The 12,257-nt window shown below is 57.3% G+C and overlaps 1 protein-coding gene across 1 annotated transcript; it reads right to left on the bottom strand.

Moving 5' to 3' along the window:
• Window positions 1-3,589: 3,589 nt before the first annotated feature.
• IUM83_19523 (reverse transcriptase) lies at window positions 3,590-5,579 on the bottom strand (the record flags this gene model as incomplete). The annotated part of the gene is made up of 2 exons (XM_067944575.1): window positions 3,590-4,235; window positions 5,224-5,579. The coding sequence occupies 2 exons, from the start codon at window positions 5,577-5,579 to the stop codon at window positions 3,590-3,592; spliced, it is 1,002 nt and encodes a 333-aa protein (XP_067784707.1).
• Between the last annotated feature and the right edge of the window lie 6,678 nt (window positions 5,580-12,257).

Below are 12,257 nucleotides of genomic sequence, written 5' to 3'. Positions count from 1 at the left end.
TCCAAACGGTAACCGCCAACTTCAAAGAGCAACTGCCGCAGATCCCAGACCGGCAATGTAGCCATTGCCGTGTAGCCACTTCATATGCGAGACCACGAAGTCGCACTTCGGGTCCTGCAGGCACGCCACAGGCTCTTAGTCACGTCCTAGGCTTGGAGCGGCAGCAGTCTTTCACCAGTCTCCACTTAACCTCCCAAACACCGTGCATCCAGACACCAACTTGCGCCACAATCGCCGGATCTCACGTTTGGCCCAAGTTGAGGGACTGCCACGTTGAAAACCTGACCTGCGAGCAAAATTACGATGCTCACTCCATATCCTAGCTGTGCAACCAATTTGACATGTCTCAATTCTGGCTCGAGTTCTGGGACTCTTAGTCTGGGAATCTGAGCTGGGGGCAAAATTACGTTGTTGATTCCGTATCCCAGCTGTGGCACCCCAGAGCCGAGATGAAATCAGACGCCGCACGCCACGCTCTCTTCTCAGACCCCTTCTAGGGACAACAAAGATCTGCGATTCAAGTGGCATGTGGCCGGTACGTGGTAGGGTTTGGACTTCTGACTGATGGGTCCTGGCATAGAATTGGCTCGGACCTCGTCGCACTCCGCTCGACGTGAATGACCACGGCACCGTGACGCGCGCCCATCCAGCTTATTCGTTGCCCCGACTGGAGGGCAAGTTCGTCCAGCATATCCATGCTTAGCCATAGTTGTAGCTCTTCAACAGCAATGCATAATCGAAGCCAGTTTAATTTCACTCTCCCCTTCCTTTCCTTTCACGTTTTTCATATGGGACGACCCTCCGTCGTCCCATCTTCGGCTCACTGGCCGGTCCTCCAGACTTCCTAATCAACCGCCGCCCCTCGCCCCTGGCCATTCCTAGATACGATGCCTATTTTCCACCCGTCGGCATCCACCCTGCCAACTTCCACCGCACCTCTCAGGCGCCTTCACCCGCCCCCCCCCCCCCCCAGGGTCCGCCGCCTCCGCGTTCTCGTGCGACTGCATGACGCCAAATCTATGGCGTCCCGTGCGCTGCCTCAAGAAAGCATACAACAGGTCTCCCCAGTTCTAGTCCGACTCGTTCACCCACGACGTGTCTGGGTAGCCTCGCCACCTCACTTCGAATTCGAGCCTCGTTCGTCCATACCGGGTAGCCCGGCCTTCACGCATGTTCACGATCTCCTCCACCTCAAAGACGTCCTCGTCCAAGTCCGGCGCGTCCCAGCCGTCCTCCGGCAGGAGCTCTTCATCGAAGTCGAAGCGCCCATTCGCCGGCACCGTCAGCTGCATCACCAGCCGCGACGATTATTCACGGACGGGCTTGAGCTTGGAGATGTGTAAGACGGGTATACCTGATATGTCGTGCCGGCCGTCTCCAGGCGCGTGGCGTACGAGTCGACCAGTTCGGCGACGCGGAAGGGCCCGTGCCACATATGCCCGGGTTTGCGCGCGTATCCCGGCTTAACGCAATCCAGGTACAGCCAGAATCGCAATCCTGTTCCGATCGAGTGTTCGGTCGCGACATCGTTATGGAGCTGAGCGCGGGCCTCCACCGCGTCATGGACTAACTCGAGTGCTTGTGTCCGTGCGATCTTGTAGTGCCGCTGGATCCTCAACCTCCATCGATTCGCCTCGACATCTCGGTGTGACGTATTGCCGACTCCGAGCGTCGCCTCGAGCGTGGATCGTGGATCCCAGCCATGGACCAAGAAGAACAGAGTCTCGTCCCTCGTGCGGTCATGAGCCTTTTTCAGCGCAAAGGTAAGCCGTTCGGCGTACTCATTCCAATCGCGCTGGTCGATGTCTGCGATATACATCTTAATCGCCCTTGCGATCGATTGCATCATGCGTTCTGCAGCGCCGTTGGCTTGAGGTCGGTACGCGAGCGTCGCGCGTTGCCTGTGGCCCATCAGCTTGTTGAAGGCCTTGAAGAAGTCGGACATGAAGCCCAGCTCGCGGTCATGTCTGGTCACCTCGCTTGAGCCGAATCACCGGAAGTCCGCCTCCTCATACGCTTCGGCCACCGTCTGCGCACTCCGCGACGCGTTGGCCTTCACGATTACGAAGCCCGGGAAGAGGTCGATCCACACCAGCAACTCGGAGTTGCCATTGTAAGACGCGGGCAGCGACGGAATGTGATCCATTGCAATTACTTGAAACGGGTACGTAGCGACAATGTTCCCGGGCGGCTCGCCTTGGATCGTGAGTCGACATTCTCCTGTCTCGCAGTCGGTGCACTCTCCGACGTATCGCTGGACGCTTCTCAAGATGCCTGGCCAGTGGAAGTGTCGCCTCACGCGTTGGTACGTCCGGCCAATGCCTTGGTATCCGCCTTCTAAGCTTGCGTGGTAGTGGTGGAGAACGTCCTCGCGGAGCGTCTCCGGGATAGCAGGCTTCATGATCATGTCTCGGTCCTCGGCCGACTCGTCGCCTCGTCGTACGGCGGCGCGATCTTCTGGCAGCGCTTGCCTCGCGTCTGGAGAGGTCTACGACGTCACTGCGCATATACTTCTTGAGGTTCGCGATCCAGAGCGCTTCGTCTTGCGCAGTTCGGATGCGATCCAGGCGGAGTCGCTGGACCTGCCGTTCCTGAAGGACTGGCGGAGAGCGCATTCCAGCGTCTGTGGCTCTAGCAGCGGCCGTGCAGGTGGTGACCGCGAGGACCGGGGTCGCCCCGAGTTTGCGTCCCGAGTCCGCGCCTGCTCCGTCTGGGTCAGGATCGCCTGGACCTGGTCGTTCCGGGTCGACTGCTTCTGGGTCGAGCGATCCCGGTCGGAACAGCTCTGCCAAACGGTTCAGCGTCTTCAAGTCGTTCACTTCATCGGCGGTATGGGCGCTCCGGTCAGCCTGTCGCTGCAACGCTTGCCCGGCCAGTGGGTCAGCGCTCGTGTTCCGGTCTCGTCGGACGTGGAAGAGTTCGTGGCATGGTCATGCCTGGAGGCGATCCGCGCTCGCTGACACCGCAGCTTGAGACGCGGCGACTTGCACTCCATCTCGACTCAAATCTGCCGGACTATGAGGTTCGAATCTCCGCAGACTATCCGTCGCGCGACCTCGAGCTCTTCGAGAAGCCAGCACCCCAGCAACAAGCCTCGGTACTCTGCCTCGTTGACCGTGAGGTCGGTCGCGTAACCATACGCCGCATGGACGACTTCCCATCCTGGCAGTTTCCAGACGACCACGCTAAAGGCATCTCCCTCTCGCTCCACCTGGGACGAGCCGTCTAATCTCAGAACGTGCACCTCTTCGTCGGGCTCAATGGCGAGGACCCGGATGACCGCGATCCTCGTCGACCGCTTCCGCGGGGCAATCTCCTCCAGCGCAGCATCGACAAACGCGCGCGGGGGGTGATGATCGCCCCTAAAGCGCTTCCTCCCCTTTCATCGAGCGACAGATATCCAGCCTCCACGGCGAGAGAATCGCAGCTCACTGCGAGAGCCGGCCTTACAGCCCTTTGGATCGGAACAGCCAGGCCAACGTCGTGTGACGGGTCAAGACACGGATCGGTCTCCCCGCCAACATCGTGTAGCGGTCGTTCAAGACCGCAGCAAGGCCAGGATCTCTTTCTCGACGATGCCGTAGTTCAGCTAGTTGGACTTCAGCGTGCGACTCGTAAACTTCACCGGCATGCAGACGTCATCGTGGACCTGCGCGAGGACACCGGAGATCGCCCAAGCGTTGACATCCACGATCACCACGATCTCCCGATATGAGTCGAAGTGTGCCAGCATCGGGGCCATAGCCAGCTTGGCCTTCAGGACCTCGAAGGCGCGAACCACGTGCTCCCACTTCTCGTGCCCGCGATCCTCCGGTTTGGTGGCACGCTCCTCAAAGTCGACATCGGTCAGCGAGTACAGCGTGGTCTCGTAAACCGCGAAGTCCGCAATAAACCGGTGGTAGTAGTTGATGTTGCCCAAAAAGGACTGCAGGCCCTTGAGTATGCGCGGGAACTCCTGCGTCGTGAGAGACTCCACGTTCTTCGGCTTTGCTTGTAGACCGCGTTCGGACACCTTGTGGCCCAGATATTCGACCAGGGACATTCCCCATTCGCTCTTCTCGACGCTGATGGACAAGTTCCACTGCTCGCAGACGTCCAGCAGGCGCTCCACCTTCTCGCAGAGATCATCCCAGGACTTCCCTCCGATCAAGATATCGTCAATGTATGACCTCCGACCTAGGATGGAGGGGATCCCCGGGGGCTCCGGTACTCCCTCCTCGAAGACGTCCCGGGTGCTGGTGTCCGGGGAGAGCATCCAGAAACCGTAGAGTGCGTTGTCTGTCAGACGCTGATATATCTGCGGGGCGTTGCAGCGCCCATAGGGCATTCGGAGCTACTCGAATAGGCCCTGAGGCGTGATGAAGGCCGAGATGAGCAGGGCTCGCTCGGTCATGGGGACGACCCAGAACCGCTGGCCGTGTCGAGGGAACAAAACCAGAGGTACTTGTCCAGGTCTTCTAGCAGGTCGTTAACGAGCGGCTTCGGGTAGATCATCAGCTGCGTCAAGCTGTTGACGAGCCGGTAGTCGATGAAGCGCCGTATGTCGACCCCGTTCTTCTTCACGATTACGACGATGGGCGACGCCCACGGTGATTTCGACGCCTGTATGATGCGACCACTCAAGAGTCCGCGGATCAGGTCGGCCACCTTCTCTCGGAACTAGGGTGGTATCATACGAACACGTTGCGCCACGGGCTTTGCGTCACCAACATCGATGTCGCAGATGACCCCTACTGCAGCTGGCGGCAGAGCGTCGCCCTTCCCGATCAGCCACTTCCGTCTCTTCCAGACGATCTGGCGAAGCCATTGCTTCTGCCGCTCGGCCTCCTCTGGCTCGACGTCGGTCGGTCTACCGACCTTGAGGTCCTCGATCTTCATTTCCGTGGTCAGAGACAGGCCTTGGAGGACTGCCATCTCCGACTCCAAATCTTCAGTGAAGAGGTCTGAGCCTTTGTGGATCAAAACCGCGTCGTATTCTTCGTCCTCGCCCGATTTGGCTTCGCGCAATGGACTCTCGTGACAGGGTCGATCTAGGTCGGGTGGTGAGATCGCGGTTTCGGGTGGCCCACGAGCCACTTCCTCTGGATCATGCTCTGGTTGCGTGGGTATGTCGGGCGACGCTACCGCTGCTAATGCTGCAACTGCGGTCACCGGTCGACGTGGGGCCGGATGGTCCTTTGTTCTCGCATTTGGCGGCGCAGGATAGCCCTCGGAGTGACGTACGTCGGTCGATCGGTCAATGGCCCTTCAGGTTCGACTGGCACCCAGATGTCGTCCGCGTCGCAGGTCGCTCCATAGGCCAACTTCTGCCACTCTTGATAGCGGCGCGACCCCAGCTGCATGAAGCCGAAGGCCTGAGGCAGAGCGTCGGTGGACGTCCACCAGCCCAGCGTCATGTGCGCGTCAAGGGTTATCGTCGTGTCCCCGACATTGATCACGCGCAGATATGTACGCCGCCCGATCTTGCTCTTGACGATGGTAGTAACCGATGCTTCTCCTCTCGTGACCCACAAGCGCGGCGTATTTCGATCCAGCCGGAGCCGGACATCGTGCGTCCGCCCCGGGTCGATCCTCATCATCGAGCTCAGGTTTACCGGGTGTCGCTTCGCGCTGTAGAGGGGCCGCCGCCCGATCAGCTGTATGTACACCTCGTCGGAGAGGCACGCAACGCCGTCTGTGGTGTCAATTCGCGCTCCCGCGGGGGCCATGAAGTTCATCCCGAGGATCGCGTGCTGTCCGACCAAATCTCCAACCCAGATGTCCATGTAGTATATCAAGTTTCCGACCTAGGTAATCTTGATATTCGTCTTTCTCACTGTGTATTACGTCTCGCCACGGATTCCAACACATTCTTGTAGCTTCCGTGTCAATCAGGCAGCCTGCCTCACGAGAACAGGCGATGTCCAGTATGGACATCTCGGCGCCGGTGTCGAGCAACAACACAGAGCGATGATTGTTGAGCTCCCCGTGGATCTTGGCCTGCTTGTACCACTTGTGCGGCGCGTAATGTTTCCAATACCCGCGCCGCTCGCGTGGTCGTAGATCAATCTCCTCCAACGGCGGCATTTGCGCGTACTCGTCCGCGAATCGAATAGTTGAGACCCGCGGGTTTCGCTCTTTGCGAGGTACGTTCCAGGTTGGATTCGCTTGTGTTATCCTTCAGGGAAGTCGAGATCTCACTAGCCACCTCTCGCGGCTTCTTGGTCGCATATGCATAGACGGAACAGATCGCTCGTCTCGCACTGGTTTCCAATCCAGCGAGCGATCTAGTTTAACATTTTCTCGATTGTTGTCGGCAGCATTCCAGCGTGCTTGTGCGGATCAAACCACTGTCGCAGTTGGTTGAACCCTTCGTAGGGACACTCACCGGCATCGTGTACATCTCCACAAGCCGTGCATGCACGTAGGCACTGCTCCGTCGGGTGATGACCTTCACACTTCTGGCAAGTGAAAAAGTCCCAGCAGTCCGATTCGGGGTGGCGACGCGATCCACAGTGACGACATTTTGGCAGACGGTCGCACCCCTTTTCAACAGTCTCTAAGTCACGGCGGGTAGATTCGCCCGTCGGCGCTTGCCCAGCTACGAAGAGCCGGGCTCGATCCTCATCATCTCGGTCCCGCTCGCACAGCGAACCCTCGCTGTCACGACTTTCGCGTTCCGACTCATACCCGTCCGACGCGAGCTGGATCGCGTGTACGGCCCGGGCGGGCTGCGTCGCCGGTGCCGCGGCCTCCTGTTGGAATTTTCTTGAACCGAAGAGGGTCATCTTCTGGGACGCGAGTCCGCTCTGGCGCCCGCAACTTCTTCTCTAGCGCGACCGAGTCGGGAACTTCCATGAACGTCAACCGCGAATCGAGTTCTTCCTCCTGGTGTCCAAGGGTGTTGATAAACAACTCCACGTGCTCGCGTTTCTCCTCGGCCGTGCCATCCGTGTAAGAGATGTGGGCACGTAGGCCGGCAACGTTGAGACGATGCAAGTACTCCGCGCGCTTCAATGCATGATAATAATGGCTCGCCATCGAGACGCCTTTGCCGCAACATTGGATGCGGAACTGCTTCATCATGTAGTGGGTCTAACTTGACTCACTACTTTAGCTTACACGTTGCGCTACGTGTATGAGGAAGCGTAAGTACTTAGTAATTACTTAGGTTAACTATATTTGAATACACAATATATAAGTTGAATCAGATCAGATTCCAAGTGACTTAGATTAGGTAAAATGAGAACTGTATTGTTTGTAAATTGATCTTCGTCCTAAATCTGCTCAAACTGTTTATCATCTGTGAAAGGGGTTGACAGCGGCTGGCTGTCAGAGCCCCGCTAATATGCATGTCTCTGATTGGTAGAAAGATGCTGATTTCTACCAATAGGATCTTCGGGTATGTGTGGACCACTCCTTGTGGTAGTCCACTTCAATGTATCGATTGGTGTGTCTTACACCAAGGTGAGGAAGTATCTAACACTTTTAACAGATATCCTATCTGTTAAATTCACAAGTGGCTTGTAGTCACTTGTACGTGTAACCCCGTTACACCACCCCCCTTAAGGTTAGACGCGCGGGGTCTCCGCACGTCAATCTTCGGAATTGACCATTCGTCAATTCTCCGCATTTGGAGAAGAAACCCGCGCTCATTCAACGATGAGCGCGCCTCAAGAGAAGAAGACACCGAAGTCGGTGGGGAGACATCTCTCCATCGACGACTACTTCGAGCGCCAGAAGGCGAAGTATGGCGACGTCGTCGACTTCAACGACGACGATGAAGACATGGAGGACGAGGAGGACTCGTCCTCAAAGCGCAGAGACTCAGTGTCGAGCGAGTCGCTCGACCCCCACGCTGAGAACATTCGCCCGCGTGAAGGGGACGAATCGGACGCTTCGAGTTCGAAGCGTCCGTACAAACAACGAGTGTTTGTCGAACACTTTATCGTCCTGGACCTGGACGATAAGTTCGACGTGGTAATGGGCATGCCGTGGTTTGCACGGCATGATCCGGTGATAGACTGGAAGAAGCGTACGTTCGTGCGCTTCGGTCACGACAGCGAAACAGAGAGCGATGGTCCTGTTACCGCAGCGCACGCACCAGCTGGTACGCGCGACTCGCCAGTCGAGACAGCGCTTAATGCCGCTGTCCCGGAGTGCCCAAGAAGTACGCGAGGGCGCGCACAAGTGAAACCCACGTCGGCAATGCTGCCGACGTCGGAAGAAAAAGATGTGCTGGTTCCGGGAACCAACACCCACGTTCAAGCGTGTAAGGGACAGTCCCTGACCCGAAAAGGTCAGGTCGACAACGACGCGTCGGCTCCGGGAGCCAACGCACCCTCGGTCATGAGGGGCTCCGCCAATGAATGGCGTCGAGGTGACGGAGGCGTGTCAACATCGGGAGTTGACGCTGCAAACAGTGCGGACGGTTGCAAACGTACCGCACTGACGCAATTTGCATGCTGTCGTGCAGCCGGGCTTGATATCGCGCGCCCGCAGACAGGGTCTGCCGGCGAAGGAACACATTACCGATATTAAAGCTCAAGGCTCCCCGCGCGGTGCGCCTGCAGCGCGCGATCCGTGGATGCCGTCCGCGTCCGAGATTGCGGACCGGTATGGGAACTCGGTACCTCCGAATGAGGTGCCGCTGTACGTATGCAGCGCCATCAAAGATGACGCTGTGGCTGCCGAGCTGCACTTTGATGCGGAAACGCATCAAAGGCGCGATTACTACATCGGACTCTTTCATGAGCTCCGATGGTTTCAAAGCAAGAAGACATCTTCTCGCAGCAAAGTGCCCGAATGGCAGGCACTTTGTCAAAGTTGGAACGCCTTTGTTGAAAACTTCAACAAGAAACCGAGTGCTTACCGTGATCGGATTAAGCAAGCGCGTGATCGCTTCGAGACGTACTCGAAGCGTGGAAAGTTGGAGCAACTCCACGTTGCTGCGGAGGAGGTAAATGTGCCGTGCGCTGTGCCCGAGGGCTTTCAGTGCACGAAGTGCTTCCCAGGCGCGGTTCGCTTGAGCGACCGCGACCTGAACGGGTACACGTCGTTCCGTGTGCCCGAGAGTCTCAAAGAGCTCCGTGCTAAGTTTTTAGCACGTGAGGGTTCGGGCGCTAGCGATGATCGCAGCGCTCGTACTACTTCCGCTGCGCCAGCACGTACTGCTCCTCGTACGCCCTCACCATTTCCGGAACGTCCTCCAGCAAGACGTTCCGCGGCTCCCATGTATCTTGATGGGGAGGAAATCCTCTCCAACGAATACGAAAACGAGCCCCTTGAGGGTTCGTTTTCGGGATACTATGGTCAACAATCCGCTCAACAATCCAGCAGGTTGAGCCGCGGGCGTCACGGATCGGCGGTGGCGGGGGTGGGAACACGCCCGGGTATGATCAGCCCCGGGCTGATCAGTATGCGCCTCTCCACGATCGGGTGACCGCCGTGGAGCGTCTGCAGGGCGCTGAGTTCGCCGCCCTGAAACAGGAGCTGGCGAACCAGAAGGCCCAAGTCGCGGCGGTCTCGCAGACCGCCTCGAATATCCAGGTCGAGCTGGGGACCCAGATGAAGGGGTTGCTCCAGCGCGTCCGCGCGCTGGAGGAGAGGCTGCTCGTCGCCGAGGCCAAGGCTTCCGCTTCTGCCTCGGCTCCTGCCGAGGCTTCGGGTCAGCCGAGCTAGTTGGCTCGTGCTGCATGTATGGCTCCAGCCCCCCGACGTAAAAGGTCGGATGGAGGCGCATGCTAGACGGTATGTCTAGCGCGTAAGCGTTGCCGTGCCGTGCCAGCACAGTGAACGGCCCGATGAAGCGCGGAGCAAGCTTACTTGCTCCGAAGTCCGAAACTGCATGTTTTGGCAGGTTTTGTGTAGCTAACAAAACTAATGAACCAACTTTAAATTCATTTGTGTTGCCTCTGCCCGCATTGTCTGCGTTCAGCTTCTGTTGATCAACAGAAGCTGCTATTGCGTCTTGGACAAACCGAATTACGGCTTGTCTTTTGGTGATGAAACTGATTGCATCCGAGCTGAACTCGTTCGGCTCGCTCTCCGCTAGAGGCCCGGTCTCTGCGTGGTTCTTTGCGGTGTCTGCGCCCTGCGCAGACCCGTGGTCGTTAGCCTTGTTGTTGGGGGAGTCTGCGCCCTGCGCAGACTCATGTGGTTTGTTCGTTGTTGCAGCTGACACTGTGCAAGTGTCAGCGGTTTTCTGCGGCTACTGTGTTGCTGTCGTAGATCCTCCCCCACTTAAAGTGGGAGCCATCACTCCGAGTAAACTCGGTAGACGTGGATGTCGCATGGCATTCACGTAGAACGGTGTATGCCCTGTCGAGGCATGCACTGAGTTATTGATGGCAAACTCTGCCATCGATAAGCACTCGCTCCAGTATTGGAACGAGTGAGCGTAGCTCTTCAACATATCGACGAGCACGTGATTCATGCGCTCGCTTTGGCCGTCCGTCTGCGGATGATCCGCAGTCGACATTGAAAGTTGGCTCCCAAGAAGTGTAAACACTTCTTGCCACAGGTGCGCTGTGAAGCGCGGGTCTCTGTCCGACACGATGTCGGTCGGCATGCCGTGGTGTTTGAACACCATGTCGACGAACAGACGGGCCGTCTGCTTCGCGGTTACCTCTGCTGGTACCGCAGCAAGATGTACCATCTTGCTGAAGCGGTCTACGAAGACCACAACACCGGTATTCCCTCCGCTGTCCGGGGGAAGACCAAAGATGAAGTCCAAAGACATGGACTTCCAACACTCCGACGGAGTCGGTAGTGATTGTAACGGAGCCTGCGCGAATGGCGCAGGCTTTACGCGTTGGCATACCTCGCAAGCACGGATGTACTTGCGCACCCACTTATACTGGTGGTGCCAGTAGAAGTCACGCGTGAGAAGGACGTATATCTTCTCACGTCCGAGATGTCCCGCAGTCGGGGCATCATGATACTCGTACATCATCCGGAGCCGCAGGTCATGGTCATTCGGCACGACAACGCGGATCGCGTTGTCGTCGACTGCATTATAAAGAAGCAGTCCATCGTGCACCCGATATCGGTGTGCACGCGCACGGAGGTGTTTGGGCAACTTCTGACGAGCCTTGTCAGAAGGTGTTGTGCCATAGGCCAACAAGAGCTTCGTGTCCGCGTCGTGTACGTATGCGGCCTTCACATCATCCAACAGGGACGATGTGGGTTTGCTTGATCGCATGACGTCAGCAGCTTCCTCGTAGTCCGGTCGACGTGATAACGCGTCGGCCACTACATTCAATCTTCCGGGTTTGTATTCGACCCGGAAGTTATACTCCGCAAAGAATGAGAGCCATCTCGCCATTCTTTGTGATATGTGTGGAGACTTCACTGCGGTGCGCAGTGATGCATGGTCGGTGTAGACCACGAATGGTCTACTTCCAAGCAAATACACTCGGAACTTTGCGAGTGCGTATTTCATGGCAAGAGTTCCTTGTCATGTACCGGATAATTACGCTCAGCTGCCTTCAGCTGACGCGATTGGTAGTGAACGACACGGTCACGGTCCTCATGATCGTGCTGCATCAACACACATCCGATCGCGAAGTCGGATGCGTCACATACGACGTGAAATGGACGATCTTTGTGAGCCACTCCCAAGATCGGTGCCTCAGTCAAGCCCCGCTTGACTGCATCGAATGCCTTTTGGCAATCGGTTGTCCAATTCCACACAGCTTCCTTCTTAAGAAGCTGTGACAGCGGGCGGATCTTGCCCGCGTAATCCTCCACGTACTTGCACAAGTACGTGGCCAAGCCAAGGAACTGCCTCAGTTCCTTGACACTTGAAGGCGTTGGCCATTCGTTAATCACTCTTACCTTTTCCGGGTCAGGGCGAACGCCATTCTTTCCGACGAGACACCCGAGGACGGGTATCTCGCTCGCCCCGAAGATACACTTCTTCAGGTTCGCCTAGAGCTTATGCTTTCGCATAAGTTCAAGTAGCTTCCGGAGATGCACCCTGTGCATCTCTACGTCGTCTTCCGTCCACAGCCCGGCTGTGGATGAACACGTCATCGAAGTAGCTCGGCGCGAAGTCGCGCACCGAGCGCAACAAGTGCGTCACGCACCTGTTGAAAGTCGCAGGGGCGTTCTTAAGCCCCTGCGGCATTACTAGCCATTCCCAGAGCATGCCGCTTGGCGTGCTCACTGCCGTGAGAGGGATATCGCTCTCACACATTAGGATTTGATAAAATCCATTTCGCAAGTCGAGAGCACTGTAAACGGTGCTCCCGGCCATCGAATCGATGATAACATCT

The sequence above is a fragment of the Phytophthora cinnamomi genome, assembly GCF_018691715.1.
Source record: "Phytophthora cinnamomi strain GKB4 chromosome Unknown Contig86, whole genome shotgun sequence".
NCBI lineage: Eukaryota > Oomycota > Peronosporomycetes > Peronosporales > Peronosporaceae > Phytophthora > Phytophthora cinnamomi.
Note: the sequence above shows the minus strand (reverse complement) of the source record. Positions and strands in the feature narration are given on the sequence as shown.